The 16,208-nt window shown below is 41.5% G+C and overlaps 1 protein-coding gene across 2 annotated transcripts in view; it reads right to left on the reverse strand.

Annotated features, from left to right (window-relative positions):
* The window catches only part of LOC132381729 (solute carrier organic anion transporter family member 2A1-like), a 223,150-nt gene that overhangs the window by 189,362 nt on the left and 17,580 nt on the right, over positions 1–16,208 (reverse strand). For both annotated transcript variants that reach the window (XM_059951311.1, XM_059951304.1), the window contains exon 2: positions 7,215–7,352. In XM_059951311.1, the coding sequence (XP_059807294.1) occupies positions 7,215–7,352 (138 nt within the window). The remainder of the gene's footprint in view (positions 1–7,214; positions 7,353–16,208) is intronic.

The following is a 16,208-nucleotide window of genomic DNA, read 5'->3' on the forward strand; positions in this document are numbered from 1 at the left end:
TGTGGACAGTGCCTTGTCAAGAAGCATTTGAAAAATTGAAAACAATGATATGTCAACAACCTGTGCTCAAGGCACCTGACTTTGAAAAACCTTTTTCATTAGCTGTAAATGCTAGTGATGAGGCTGCAGGAGCAGTATTAATGCAAAGGAATGAGGGTGATGAGGTTGATCATCGAGTAGCTTACTTTTCTAAGAAATTTAATAAGCATCAAAGAAACTATTTAACAATAGAGAAGGAATTGTTATCTCTTGTTTTAGCTTTAGAATATTTTGAGGTATATGTTGGTACAACTCAAAAACCACTTTTTGTTTACACTGATCATAATCCGTTAGTTTTTCTGAGTAAGATGAAAAACAAAAACAGAAGATTATTAAATTGGAGTTTGATGTTACAAGAGTACAATATTGTGATAACTCATATTAAAGGTAAAGATAATGTGGTTGCTGATTGTCTATCTCGATGCTGAATGTACAATGTAATGTTTTTTATGGAGTAGTTTTTTTTACAATTGTAACACTCCTACTGTATTGTGAGTTGTAAGATGTCATATGATGATACTGTATTGTATATTGTGTATGTTATAAAATTAATACATTTGTTTTTCTTGTAAATAATTGTTAAAATTTTTGTTCGACAGAGAAAAATTTTTTTTTGAAGGGAGGTGTTACATACCCGTGACACGTGACTGTGGTGTACTTGTCACGTGACAGGTTCTGAAGCTATACTGGACTTGAGGTAATGGTCTTGTGATGGTGGAGTGACATCATTTTACCGCCAGTAGAGGTCATGTGACAGGTTTTTTTTACAGGGTATAAAAGGAGGACCCCTCCCTATGAGGAGGGGCAGTTCGTGGCTGGATTTGCCATGTTGACTTCATGCCACTGCGTGATTTAATGTTATGATGCAGTTTAGTTGAAAGATGAAGTTTTATCTAATGCCTAAAGTTTAAAAGGTCATTGCCAGCAGTTTCTTTATAATACTGCTAGTTGAGAATCAGTGGAGAGTGAAGATTGGAGTTCGGGAGTGAAAAGATCGAGGAACGTCAATTTCAACTGTGAAACAGGTTTGATCTTGTTTGATCCTCATTCGGAAGGAATTCGTTGACTGTACTCATGTTAATCCCTGTGAATAGCAGAAAGGATTGAGTACAGTGTTGTAAAGGAAAGGTCAGTGCCTTTAAGCCATTTCATTTCATCTTCGTAAAATTCTTCGTGGGAAAAGTAGTTCGACTGGGAATTGCAACAACACAGCGTGAAAGAGAATTTAAATCATCTTAAAAAGTATCTCCCTTAAATGGACTGTAAGAATTTTGAACTTTTGCAACATCGTTTTAAGAACTGTTTAAGCTTCATTGCTTTAAGAACTGATTAAGCTGCCGCACAGCAGCTGATTTCTGGTTACGTGAGTGGTTTGTTTACTTTTGGGGGTTTGTTTTCAGTGTTTAACAAACATGTTATTTGTTATAAAAACCCCTGCCTCACTCATATATTTATTGTTGCTTGAATCCGTAACAGCATCATTTCTTTTAATTTTCAGAGTGCTCAGCAGCTGCTTAGAGGAGCCCATGGCTGCTGATTTTTGGGACAAGGTATGGGGAGTCAGGGTATTTATAAAGCTTTGAAATTTGGATCATCTGGCCTTTCCTAACGATGACTATGAACAAGCCATAGCCCTAACAAGCTAAATAAGATCTGAGACCTTGGTAAAAGTTATCTGAGAGCTCAAATCTCCTGGGGTGCCCAAACATTTGCATGGTGCTCCTTTCCTTTTTTCACTCTAACATTGTACAAAACAAAAATAATACACAAATATTGCTTAAAATGTTGAAAAGGATGTTTCATCTTTAAATTTCTGACTTTTGGAGATCAGTTCATCTTCTACTCACTTAACTATTAACAGTAACAGGAAGTTTGACCAGAGGTGTCCAAACTTTTGTATGCCATTGTACAGAAAACTGAGGCGCAAAGCGACTTGGGAATCCTTGAGTAGGCTTCCCTAAAGATTTATTAATCTGTAGTGAGGAAGAAAAAGAACGTTATCATTCATTTCAAGAGGCCTAGAATACAAAATCAAAGATGTAACATCCAGGCTTTATAAAGACCTGGTGAGGCCTCATTTGGAGTATTGTGAGCAATTTTAGGCCCCTTATCTTAGAAAGGATGTGCTGAAACTGGAGAGGATTCAAAAGAGGTTCATGAAAATGATTCCAGGATTGAACTGCTTGTCATTTGGGGAGTGTTTGATATCTCTGGACCTACATTCACTGGAATTCAAAAGAATGAGGGGAGACCTCATTGAAACCTATCAAATGCTGAAAGGACTTGATAGAGTGGATGTGGAGAGGATATCGCCTATGGTGGGAGTGACACAGCTTCAGAATAGAGGGGTCTCCTTTTAGAACAGAGAAGGAGGAATTTCTTTAGCCAGAGAGTGGTGAATCTAGAATTCATTGTCACAGGCAGCTGTGGAGGCCAAGTATTTATATATGTTTAAGTCAGAGGTCAATAGATTCTTGACTGGTCAGGCATGAAGTGGTATGGGAGGAAAGTAGGGGATTGGGGCTGTGAGGAAAAATTCGATCCACCACAATGAAATGGTGAAGCAGACTCGATGGGCCAAATGGTTTAATTCTGCTCCTAAAGATTAAGGTCATATGAGACAGTTCTCTTGGGCAACGTTTCATCTCTTGGTTGTTTAACTTTACATACTGATATAACGTGAGGATTAGTTCACAAACAAGGAGGTGAAATAAATGGATTGAGAGACTATGAATAGTGAGTGATCATGGGGATTAGTATAAGGACTCCAGCAGTTCACAACCTTAATGAGGGATTTGGAAGGACCAATGAGATGACCAGACTGAACACTATAATTTGGAAAATATGAAATCATCTACTTTGACTTTTCTTTTTGCTTATACCATCAGGCAAGAGGTAGAGGAGCCTTAGGTCTCATACCACCAAGTCCAGGAATAGGTATTACCCACCAAACATCAGGTTCCTGCAGATAACTTCATTCGCCGTAAAACTGAATTGATTCCACAACCTACACACTCACTTCCAAGGGCTCTACAACTCATGTTCTGTATTATTTATTTACTTTTATTTTTATTTACACCATTTGTATCTTTTGCATATAAGCTGTTTGTCAGTCTTCGTTTCTGTACAATTTTTAATAAATTCTATTGTATATTTTCTTTTAAATACCTGCAAGAAAAACAATTTCAAGCTTGATGGTGACATGCAAGTTCAAAGTAAAATTTATTTTCAGGGTACATACATGTCACCACATACAACCTTTTTCCTGCGGACATACTTAGTAAATCTATAAAATAGTAACTAACAGAACAACAAACTACGCAAATAAAAATCCACAGCATATTACAGGCCCTTCGGCCCACAAAGTCATGCCAAACATATAACCTACTCTAGAAGCTGCCTAGAATTTCCCTTCCATATAGCCCTCTATTTTTCTAAGCTCCATGGACCTATTTAAGAATGTGTTTAAAAGACCCTATTGTATCTGCCTCTACCACCATCACTATCAGTGCATTCCACACACCTATCACTCTCTGTGTGAAAAGCCTACATCTGGTAACCTCCCTGTACCTACTTCCATGCACCTTAAAACTATAGTAAACACAAAGTACACTGCAGATGCTGTGGTCAAATCAACACGTGCAAAAGCTGGATGAACTCAGCAGGTCGGGCAGGTTCTGTTGAAATAAGCAGTCAACGTTTCGGACTGCAACCCTTCGTCAGAACTAAAGAAGGAGGGGGCAGGGACCCTATAAAGAAAGTGGGGGGAGGGTAGAAGGTGCCGCGTGAAAAACCAATCAGAAGAAAGATCAAGGGGTGGGGGGGGGAAGCAGGGAGGGGATAGGCAGGAGAGGTGAAGAAGGAATGTAAGGGGAAAACACTATGAACACTATGGGTAGTGGAAGAAGACAGAATCATGAGAGAGGTGATAGGCAGCTGGAAGAGGAGGCAGAGTGGAAGTGAGATGGTGGAAGGGAGAGGGAGGGAATTACCGGAAGTTGGAGAATTCAATGTTCATACCAAAGGGGCTGGAGACTACCCAGACAGTATATGAGGTGTTGCTCCTCCAACCTGAGTTTGGCCTCATCATAGCTGTAGAGGAGGCCATGTATGGACATATCCAAATGGAAATGTGAAGCAGAGTTGAAGTGGGTGGCAACCAGGAGATCCTGTCTGTTGAGGTGCTTGATGAAGCAGTGCCCCAATCTGCGTCAGGTCTCGCCGATGTAGAGGAGGCCGCACCGGGAGCACCGGATGCAATAAATTACCCCAACAAACTCACAAGCAAAGTGTTGCCTCACTTGGAAGGACTGTTTGGGGCCCTGAATGGTGGTAAGAGAGGAGGTGTAGGGACAGGTGTAGCACCCTGTCATCACCCTCACCCTATCCTTCCGTCACCACAACAGGGACTGTTCATTTCAACGGATGCTGCCTGACCTGCTGAGTTCATCCAGCTTTTGTACGTGTTACCTGAAAACAATGCCCTCTTGTCCTAGCTATTTCAGCCCTGGGAAAAAGTCTCTGACTATCCACACAATCAACGTCTCTCATCATCTTACACACCTCTATCAGGTCACCTCTCATCCTCTGTCACTCCAAGGAGAAAGTTCACTCAACCTATTCTCATGAGGCATGCTTTCCAGTCAAGGCAACATACTTGTAAATCTCCTCTGCACTCTGTCTATAGTATCTACATCCTTCCTGTAGTGAGGTGATCAGAACTGAACATGATATTCCAAGTGGGGTCTGACCAAGGTCTTGTATAGCTGTACCATTACCTCACAGCTCTTGAACTCAGTCCCATGGTTGATGAATGCCAACACACCATATGCCTTCTTAATAACAAATGCAAATATAAACAAATAACAATAAATAACAAGCATGAGATTAAAAGTCATTAAAGTGAGACCATTGGTTATAAAGCCATAATATACAGGAGTAGAATTAGGGCATTTGGCCCATTGAGTCTGCTACACCATTTCCCCATGGCTGATCCAATTCTCCTCTCAGCCCCAATCTCCTGCCTTCCCCCCATATCCCTTGATGCCCTGACCAATCAAGAATCTATCAACCTCTGCTTTAAATATACATAAAGTCTTGGCCACAACTGCCTGTGGCAAAGGTTTCCACAGATTCACCACTTCCTGGCTAAAAAAATTCCTCCTTATCTACATTTTAAAAGGATGTCCCTCTATTCTAAGGCTGTGTCCTTGGGTCTTAGAATACTCCAAATAAGACCTCACCAGTGCTTTATAAAGCCTCAACATTACATCCTTGCTTTCATATTCTAGTCGAATCAAAATGAATGCTAACATTGCATTTGCCTTCCTCTCCACTGACTCAACCTGCAAATTAACCTTTAGGGGACCCTGCACAAGGTCTCCCTAGACCTTTTGTGCCTCAAATTTTTTGTACTTTCTCTCCATTTAGAAAGTAGTCTACCCTTTCATTTCTTTTACTAAAGTTCATGGCCATACACTTCCCGGCACTGTAATCCACCTTCCATTTCTTTGTCCACTCTCCTAATATATCTAAGTCCTTCTGTAGCCTCTCTACTTCCTTAAAACTACCTCCACCTATCTTCGTATCCTCTGCAAACTTTGCAAGAAAGCCATCAATTTCATCATCCAAATTACTGACATATCACATAAGAAGAATCAGTTCCAACACAGACCCTTGTGGATCGCCACTAGTCATTGGCAGCCAACTGGAAAAGGCTCCTTTTATTGCCACTGAGTGCCTCTGCTTTATCCACGCTAGAATCTTCCCTGTATTACCATGGGCTCATAACCTGTTAAGCAGCCTCATGTGTGGCACCTTGTCAAAGGCATTCTGAAAATCCAAGTACACAACATCAACTGATTCTCCTTTGTCTATCCTACTTGTAATTTCCTCAAAGAATTCCAACAGATCTGTCAAGCAAGATTTCCCCTTGAAGAAACCATGCTGTCTATGCCCTATTATTTGCTTCCAAGCACCCTGAGACCTCATCTTTGAATATCAACTCCATTATCTTTCCAACCACTGAGGTCAGACTAAATGGCCTATAATTTCCTTGCTTCTGTCTCTTACCCTTATGGAAGAGTGGAGTGACATTTGCAATTTTCCAGTCTTCTGGAACCTTTCCAGAAACTAGTAATTCTTGAAAGATCATTACTAATGCCTCCACAGTCTCTTCAGCCACTTCCTTCAGAACACTGGGGTGTACACTATCTAGTCAAGGTGATTTATCGACCTTCAGACCTTTCAGTTTCCCAAGAACCTTCTCCCTAGTAACAGTAACTTCACACTAGAACTAGATAACTAGAACTTCCACAGTGAAGACTTGTGCAAAATATTTATTGAGTTTATCTGCCATTTCTTGTCCCCTATTACTACCTCTCCAGCACTGTTCTCGTCTCATGTATCTGAAGAAACTTTGGTGAGCTCTCATGCTAGGAAATGCTGACTCATACCATCATCATGGAATGTAGTCCTAGAATGGGGCCATACTGTAGCACGGACCCAGACTACTCTCAAGATCCATCTTCCAAGACAGAAGTCCAAGAACACAGGCAGAAACAATCAGAGAACTGGCTTCAAGCATTGTCAAAGGCACTTTCACAGTTACAGGATCAAAACTGCGATAATCATTGAGAATTATTGCTCAGGAGTCCCAATGCAGGTTATCTACCTGAATCACTAACCAGTCCCTTACTACCATAGCTGCTGCATGGCACACCAAGTTCCTACAGCAATTTGTGTTTTGTTCCAGGTTCCAGTATCTGCAGGCACTTGTGCAAGCAGAACTGCTGAAAAAAGCCTTCTAGGACTTCTACACTTTCACTTTCTACAAGCTGAACAAGAGAACTATCTCAAATCACTGTTCAAGAGAAGTGAATAGAAACGAGCATGAGAAATATTACCCATGTGATATGGACCACAGACAGGTGTTGTACCAAAGAAAAGACTAACATGAAGATCCCAGAGAAGCAACAGACATTGCCATAGGTGAGGACTTACCAGCAGCACAATGTTAGTGATGACTGGCAATGCAGTGTGCATTTGTGAGCAACTACGAGCCAAGGCTCTGTATAGAACAACACCCTCAAGCCACATATATTCTTGCTGAAATTCACTATGTGCACTCTGATTTGATGCCAACAATTCTGGTGCCTGTTTAGAATTAATTATACCTCATGTATGCTTGACAGGGTTCCAGATGAGAAACTGGACATTCCAAATTGCCTTTCGATGGTGGTGATGCTGCTCTTGAAGTAAGAACTGTACAGGAGCTGGGCACACTGCAACATCCCATGGCAAAAGACAAAGAGCTGCACAAAAATAAAGAAAAGTTAGTAAGGGAACTGTGTCACCAGACAAAACAGTCACTATGGGGATAACTTTAACACTCACAAAATTATTTTAAATTGATAGTTGATTTTTTTAAAATACAAGTCCAACTGCAACCAGAGGGTCAGGTCAACAGCAACTGGTCATTACAACTGATGTCTCATATGAAATTGAGCTGAAGTGTAACAAAATCGGGATGTTGATCATTGGGGATAATATACGGGTATTGGTTACTAGACAGAAAACAGATATCATTATGGTTTTTTTAAGTTTTTATATGGACACATACGGAGAATGGAGGAATATGACTCGTACAGGCAGGAATGATTTAGTTTAATTTGGTATAGATATCTTGGAATGTGCTGTTCTGTTTTTTGTTCTATGTAACAAAGTAAGAATAAATGGTCAATGTTTGGGTTTGGAGGCTGTGACAAATGCAGCAACACAGGGATTTATGCTTGGACCCAAACTTTTTAAAGCTAAGTTCATGATTTGGATGAGGCAATTTAAAAGTGGTGCTTCCAAGTTTGCTGATGGCACAAAGCTGAGATGGATGTAGAGAGGCTTCAGGGGGACATAGGCAAAATGAGTGAATGTGTGAAAAGAAATGAAATACCCAGAGTAATTTTAAGATGTTTAAGATGGTGATAGTTTGAAAGGTATCAGTATTTGAAAGTATACAAGACAAATCGGAAGGCAAGTTACAAGTTAAACTTTGACAGCATTTGAGTACAAGAGTAGAGATGTTCTTACCTCAATTACACATAGCTATACCTGCAATATCGTGTTCAGATGTGGTCATTTGACTTCCAGTGAATTGGACAGATACACATGCAGGACATACTGCAACAGCAACTCCAACTGCAGCAGCTTTATCTTTGGGTTTGAGCTGGAGTAGCAGGTGAAGTTATTGTGGCAAAGTAAATAAGGCTGAGGATTTTGTAACTGGCATTAAAAGGGAGATGTCACATTGAAGCATCTGTGTGCAAAGGCAGCATGGGAATGGGTGAAGGTCAGCCTGACTCGGAAGTACAAATAGGCAGTCCAAGAGTCATTTTCACTTGCTAGCAAATGTTTCCCCTTTGAATACTGCTAGGCATAATGATTCCTCAGTGAAGCGCAGTTAGAACTGGAGAGTGGATCCAGAAATGGCTCAAATGTACAGAAGGGCAGCAGGAAGGACAAATCAGAAATAATGACTGTGGATTCATCAGCTCGGGAAGTCAGGCCATAGATGAGTCTGGAATGGTGCCTAACTGTACAGTAGCAGAGCATCCCGACAGGGAAGGTGAGTTGTTCAATCACTTGGGTTGACAGACAGCTAGGAAAATGTTAAGAAGCAGGGTGCCAAAATGTAGTAAAATTAGGATCTCCCCAATGCCATATGCTAACATTTACAGGAAAAGGAGCTCAGAGACCACAAATCTTGGGAACAAGTCTTACTCCACCATTCCATCATGGCTGATTTATTATCCCTCTCAACTCCATTCTCCTGCCTTCTCCCCATAGCCTTTGAAGCCCTGACTAATCAAGAACCTATCACCTCCATTTTAAATATACCAAATGACTTGGCCTCCACTTGTCCATGGTAATGAATTCCACAGATTCACCAACTTCTGGCTAAAGAATTCCTCCTCATCTCTTGTGTTTAATGGACATCTCTCTACTCTGAGGCTGTGCCCTCTGATCCTAGACTCCCCCACTATAGAAAAGATCCTCTCCATATCCACTTTCAATATTTGATAGGTTTCAATGAGATCCCCTTCATTCTTCTAAGCTCTAGCAAGTACTGGCCCCGAGTCATCAAACGTTACTCATACATTGACACTTTCATTCTCATGAATCTCCTCTGGAACCTCTCTAATAACAGCACATCTATTTTTAGATAAAGAGCCCAAAATTGCTTGCAATATTCCAAGTCCGGTCCGACCAATGCATTATAAAACCTCAGCATTATGTCAAAGCTCTTATATTGTAATCTTCTTGCACTGAAAGCTAACATTGTGTTTGTCTTCATTACCACCAGCTCAACCTGAAAGTTAACTTTGGGGAATCCTGACAAGGACTCCCAAGTCCCTCTGCAACTCTGATTTTTGAACTTTTTCCCTGTTTGGAAAATAGTCTCTGGCTTTATTCTCTCTACGGAAGTGCATGACCATACACTTCCCAACACTAGATGCCATATGTCACTTCTTTGCCCCTTCTCCCAATCTGTCCATGTCCTTCTGTAGACTCCCTACTTCCTCAACACTACTGCCCCTCCATCTATCTTTATATCATCTGCAAACCTGGTCACAAAGCCATTAATTCCATCATCTAAATCAATGGCATATAATATAAAAAGAAGCGGTCCCAATGCCAGCCCCCTACAGTACACCACTAGTTACCGACAGCCAACCAGAATAGGCCCCTTTATTCCCACTCTTTACCTCCTGCCAGTTAGCCAATCTTCTATCCATGCTAGTATCTTTCCTGCAAATAACATAGGCTCTCATCTTGCTAAGCAGCAACTGACTGGACAAAATGCACAGGAAAGAGTGCTTTAGATTCCTGAGGCAACTGGGGTCTTGTACATATCACATTAGTTACACCTCAGTGGAGCCAAAAAGAACTAAATGGAGGGTGGGTGGAGGGGTCTCTTTTACAACACTCATGTTTGCATAAACAATTCTGAAATCGATTGAATTTTTAAAATTGCCCATCAGAAAAACCCAGATTAATAGAATTATAGAACACTACAGCACAGAAACAAGCCCCTTGATTCATCTAGTCCATGACAAACTAGTAATCTGCCTTGTCCCATCAACCTGCACCCAGACCATAGCCCTCCTCACCTTTTCACTCCATGTACCTATCCAAATTTTTCTTAAATGTTGAAATCAAAACTGCATCCACCATTTCCCCTGGCAGATCATTCCACATTCTCACTACCTTTTGAGTGAAGAAGTTCCCCCTCATGTTCCCCTTAAATATTTCACCTTTCTCCCTTAACCCATGTCCTCTAATTCTAGTCTCATTCAACCTCCATGGAAAAAGCCAACTTGCATTTACCCCATCTACACCCTTCATAATTTTGTATACCTCTGTCAAACCTCCCCTCATTCTCCAACGCTTTAGGAAATAAAGTCCTAACCTATTCAATCTTTCTGTGTAACTCAGGTCCATGTCTTGGTAAAATCCTACATTTTCTCATACTTTTTTAAGCTTATTTACACCTTTCCTGTAGGTAGGTGTGCAAAACTGCACACAATACACCAAATCAGGCCTCACCAATGTCTTATACAGCTTCAACATAACACACCAAAAGATTCTTTTATGACTCTATCTACCTGTGACACCACCTTCAAGAAACTATGGATTTGTATTCCGAGATCACTCTATTCTACTGTACTTCTTAGTGCCCCACTACACACAGTACATCCAGTTCTCCCAAAATACAATAATTTCCCAAATATTGATTGGCATCTCCCTAGAGCAAGGGGTTTAGATAGGGTGGAGTTTGTTAGGTGTGTTCAGGAAGGTTTCTTGACACAATATGTAGATAAACCTACAAGAGGAAATGCTGTACTTGAACCAGTATAGGAAAATTAAACTGGTCAGGTGTCAGATCTCTCAGTGGCAGAGCATTTTGGAGATAGCGATCGCAATTCTATCTCCTTTACCTTAGCATTGGAGAGGGATAGGAACAGGCAAGTTAGAAAAGCACTTAATTGGAGTAAGGGGAAATATGAGGCTTTCAGGTAGGAACTCGGAAGCAAAATTGGGAACAGACATTCTCAGGGAAATGTACAGAAGAAATGTGGCAAATATTCAGGGGATATTTGCATGTTGTTCTGCACAGGTACGTTCCAATGAGACAGGGAAAGGATGGTAGGATTCAGGAACCGTGGTGTAAGTCAAAAAGAAAAGCTTATGAAAGGTTCAAAAAACTAGGTAATGATACAGATCTAGAAGATTTTAAAGTTGGTGGACAGGATTGAGGAAAACCTCAAAATGTGAAGAGCAAGAGGATAAAACATGAAAGAATAGGACCAATCAAGTGTGACAGTGGAAAAGTGTGTATGGAACCAGAGGAGATAGCAGTGGTACTTAATGAGTACTTTGCTTTAATATTCACTATGGGAGAGAATCTTGGCAATTGTAGCGATGACTTAGAGCAGACTGAAAAACTTGAGCATGTAGATATTAAGGAAGAGGATGTGCTGGAGCTTTTGGAAAGCATCAAGTTGGATAAGTCACCAGGACCGATCAAGGTGTACCCCAGGCTACTGTGGGAGATGAGGGAGAGAATTGCTGAGCCTCTGGCGATGATCTTTGCATCATCAATGGGGACAGGAGAGGTTCCAAAGGATTGGAGGGTTGCGGATGTTGTTCCCTTATTCAAGAAAGGGAGTAGAGATAGCTCAGGAAATTGTAAACCAGCAAGTCTTACTTCAGTGGTTGGTAAGTTGATGGAAAAGATCCTGAGAGACAGGATTTATAAACTTTTGGAGAGGCATAATATGATTAGGAATAGTCAGCATGGCTTTGTCAAAGACAGGTTGTGCCTTACAAGTCTGATTCAATTTTTTGAGGATATGATTAAACACATTGATGGAGGTAGTGCAGTAGATGTACTGTATATGGATTTCAGCAAGGCATTTGATAAGGTACCCATTCAAGGCTTACTGAGAAGTTAAGGAGGCATGGGATCCAAGGGAACATTGCTTTGTGGCTCCAGAATTGGCTTGCCCACAAAAGGCAAAGATTGGTTGCAGACCGGTCATATTCTGCACAGAGGTCTGCCACCAGTAGTGTGCCTCAGGGATCTGTTCTGGGACCCCTACTCTTCGTGATTTTTATAAATGACATGAATGAGGAAGTGGAGGGATGGGTTAGTAAATTTGATGATGAAACAAAGGTTGGAGGTGTTGTGGATAGTGTGGAGAGCTGTCAGAGGTTACAGTGGGACATTGATGGGATGCAAAACTGGGCTGAGAAGTGGCAGATGGAGTTCAACCCAGATAAGTGTGAGGTGGTTTATTTTGGTAGATCAAATATGATGGCAGAATATAGCATTAATGGTAAGACTCTTGGCAGTGTGGAGTATGATGTGTGATGAGCAAACCAGGCGGAGATGGGGTCCAGAGTTGACCCTCCTGTAAACTATGCTGCTAACGAAAGAGAGAGAAGAAGAAGGGGGAGGCCTCCTGCTGCAGATGCTATTAATGAGAGAAAGAGAGAATGATTTAGTATTATGGCTTCTTCGATAATTGTTTACTTTGCTCCAAGGACACTTTTCTCTGCTTGTGTAGATTCCTGCTGAGACAGCAAGGCGGGACCAGGTGATGGACAGGATGGATGGCTGGTACCCCAGCAGGGGAGATTGTGGGGGTTTGGAGGATCCATTTGGGGGAATTGATCAGAGGCTCACAATGTGTGAAGACAGACTGGTGGGGGCTTGTGTGTGTGTCCACCTTCACCCGGGTGACAGGCTAACCACTGAAGAATGGTCTGGCCTGGTACAAAGGGGTCACAGTCGGTGATCACAGCAGCACAAGAAGACAACGGAAGGTTTGCCTGCAACAGCATTCTCTCTCTCTCCCTCTCCCCCTCCCCCTCCTCTCTCTCCCTCCCCCTCTCTCTCCCCCCTCCCTCTCTCACTCCTTCCCTCCTCCTCTCTCCCTCCCCCTCTCTCTCCCCCTCTCCCTCTCCCCCTCTCTCCCTCTTCTCCTCTCTCCCTCTCTCTTCCCCCCCCTCTCTCTCTCCCTCCCCCCCAATGGTACAACAGCAACTACCTCGACCTAATCTGAACTGAACTCTGCATCATCGTAAAACTATTCATTTACCCCTAGACTCTGATAGAACTTGGTTTTTGATTCTTATTTTCACGTTTCTGTATATATCATTGCTAACCTGTTTTATATATATTTGCATTTTAGAGTACTGTATTACTTAGTTTACTAATAAACACCATTAGTTTAAGTAATACCAGACTCCAACTTATTATTCCATTTCTGCTGGTTTGGTAACCCGGTCACAGGGTATGTGACAGGAGGATCAGAGGGATCTTGGGGTATCAGAGGGATCTTGGGGTCCGAGTCCATAGGATGCTCAAAGCTGCAGTGCAGATTGACTCTGTGATTAAGAAGACATACAGTTCATTGTCCTTCATCAATCGTGGAATTGAGTTTAGGAGGCGAGAGGTAATGTTGCAGCTATATAGGATCCTGGTCAGACCCCAATTAGAGAACTGTGCTCAGTTCTGGTTGCCTCACTACAGGAAGAATGTGGAAACCACAGAAAGGATGCAGAGGAGATTTATGAGGATGTTGCCTGGATTGGGGTGCATACCTTATGAAAATAGGTTGAGTGAACTCAGCTTTTTCTCCTTGGTTCAATGGAGGATGAGAGGTGACCTAATAGAGGAGTACAAGATGATGAGAGGCATTGATCATGTGGATAGTCAGAGGCTTTTTCCCAGGGCTGAAATGGCTAGCACAAGATGGCACAGTTTTAAGGTGCTCGTAAGTAGGTACAGAGGAGATGTCAGGGGCAAGTTTCTTTGCACAGAGTGGTGAGTGCGTGGAATGGGCTGCCAGCAACAGGGGTGGAGGCGGATATGATAGGGTCTTTTAAGAGACTCCTGGATAGGTACATGGAGCTTAGAAAAATAGAGGGCTATGGGTAACACCAGGTAATTACTAAGATAAGGACATGTTTGGCACAGCTTTATGCGCTGAAGTGCCTGTATTGTGCTGTAGGTTTTTGATGGTTCTACTTCGTAATTGTCTGCATTAAATTCCATCTGCCAATAATCAGCCCATTTATCAACTGGTCCAGATCCCACTGTAAGCTTTGATAGAGTTCCCTGCTGTCCATTACACCCCCAATCCTGGTGACACCCACAAATCTGCAGACCCAGTTTACCACATTGTCATCCAGATCATTGATAAAGATCACAAACAACAGTGAAACCAGCAACAATCCCTGCAACACACCATTAGTCACAGGCCTTCAGGCAGAAACAACCATCTCCTACTTCTGCCTCGCTTCTCCTGCAATGCCAATGCCAAATCCATTTTACTACCTCATCTTGAATATCAAGCAACTGAACCTTCTTGACCAACCGCTCATAGGCCTTGTCAAAGGCCTTGCTAAAGTCCACTGCCTTGCATTCCTGGTAATTGCTTCAAAAAACTCAGTGTACCATGCAGAAAGTTGTAGTACATATTTAGGCCATGGGATTGTCAAAGCTTTCATTCTCTTCAACCTCTTGTGTAACTATTCAAAACATGTTCTCTTTGTTGCACATTCTGTAGTATTACCACTAGGTTATTCTGCCTTCCATGAAGACAGACATAACAATTTGTTTAATTTTTTCTACTATTTTCTATTTTTCTACTTTTTTTTACTATTTCCTTATTCCACATTATAAATTCTCCCATTGCTTTCTACAAGGGACAAAATATTTTCTTGCTTATCTTTTCCTTTTTACAAACCTATAGATCATCTTGCCTATTTTTAAGAATCTCACCAATAAAAGCATCATTTTTATTACTAGCTTTTTAAGTCTGCCAAACTTAAAATGATACTGTAATTATGTGACTTTCTCCCTTTGAATGAATATCACCTTTAATTTCTCCTGTCAACCATTGATGGCACTACTTTACCAGTAGTAATTTTGAGTTACAAACTACCATTATTTATCCTGCTTGTACTGAACATGGAACATTGCAGCACAGTACAGATCAACGATGTTGTACTGAGCTTTTGACCTACTCGAAGGTCAATCTAACCCTTCCATAAGATATATAGGAACAGAATTAGGCCATTTGGTCCATCAAGTCTGCTCTGCATTTCCCTCTCAGCCCCAATCTCCTGCCTTCCTCCTGTATCCTTTCATATCCTGACTAATCGAGAATCTCTGCCTTTCATACATCCTGGCCTCCAAAGCCATCTGTGGCAACGAATTCCACAAACTCACCATACTCTGGCTAAAGAAATTCTTCCTCATCTCTGTTCTAAAAGGACACTCTGTTCTTACGCTCCTCCACATTAGGACGCATCCTCTCCACATCAAGACCTTTCAACAGTTGATAGATTTCAAAGAGGTCATGCCTCATTCTTCTAAATTCCAGTGAATACAAGTCCAGAGAAATCGAAAACTCATTTGACAAGCTTTTCAATCCCAGAATCATTTTTGTGAACCTCTTTTTAAAACATCAGCACATCCTTTCTCAGATAAAGGGTCAAAAGCTGCTTACAATCCTCCAAGTGCAGCCTAACCAGTGCTCTATAAAGCCTCAACATTACATCCTTGCTTTTCTATTCCAGTCCTCTCAAAATGAATGTTAACATCACAGTTGCCTTCCTCACCACCGACTCAACCTACAAATTAACCTTCAGGAAATCCAACATAAGGACTCCTGAGTCCCTTTGTAGTTCCAATTTTAGAATTTTCTCTCCATTTAGAAAATTTTACTTACCTTTTCTTTTGTCTACCAAAGTCATGACCATACAATTCCTGATACTGTATCACTTCTTTTTCCATTCTCCTCATCTGTCTAAGTCATTCTGTAGCCTATTTTCTCAAAGCTACCTGACCCTCCACCTATCTTTGTATTGTCTGCAAACATGGCCACAAAGCCATCCATTCCATGATCCAAATCACTGAAACATATTATAAAAAGAACCAGTCCCAACACAGACCCCTGTGCAAAACCAATAGTCACTAGTAGCCAGCCAGGAAAGACACCTTTTATTCCCACTTTTTGCCTCCTACCAATCAGCCAATGCTCTATCCATGCCAGTACCTTTCCTGTAATATCACAGTCTCTTAACCCGTTAGCAGACTC

Source organism: Hypanus sabinus, chromosome 2 (genome assembly GCF_030144855.1).
Source record: "Hypanus sabinus isolate sHypSab1 chromosome 2, sHypSab1.hap1, whole genome shotgun sequence".
Classification (NCBI taxonomy): Eukaryota; Metazoa; Chordata; class Chondrichthyes; order Myliobatiformes; family Dasyatidae; genus Hypanus; species Hypanus sabinus.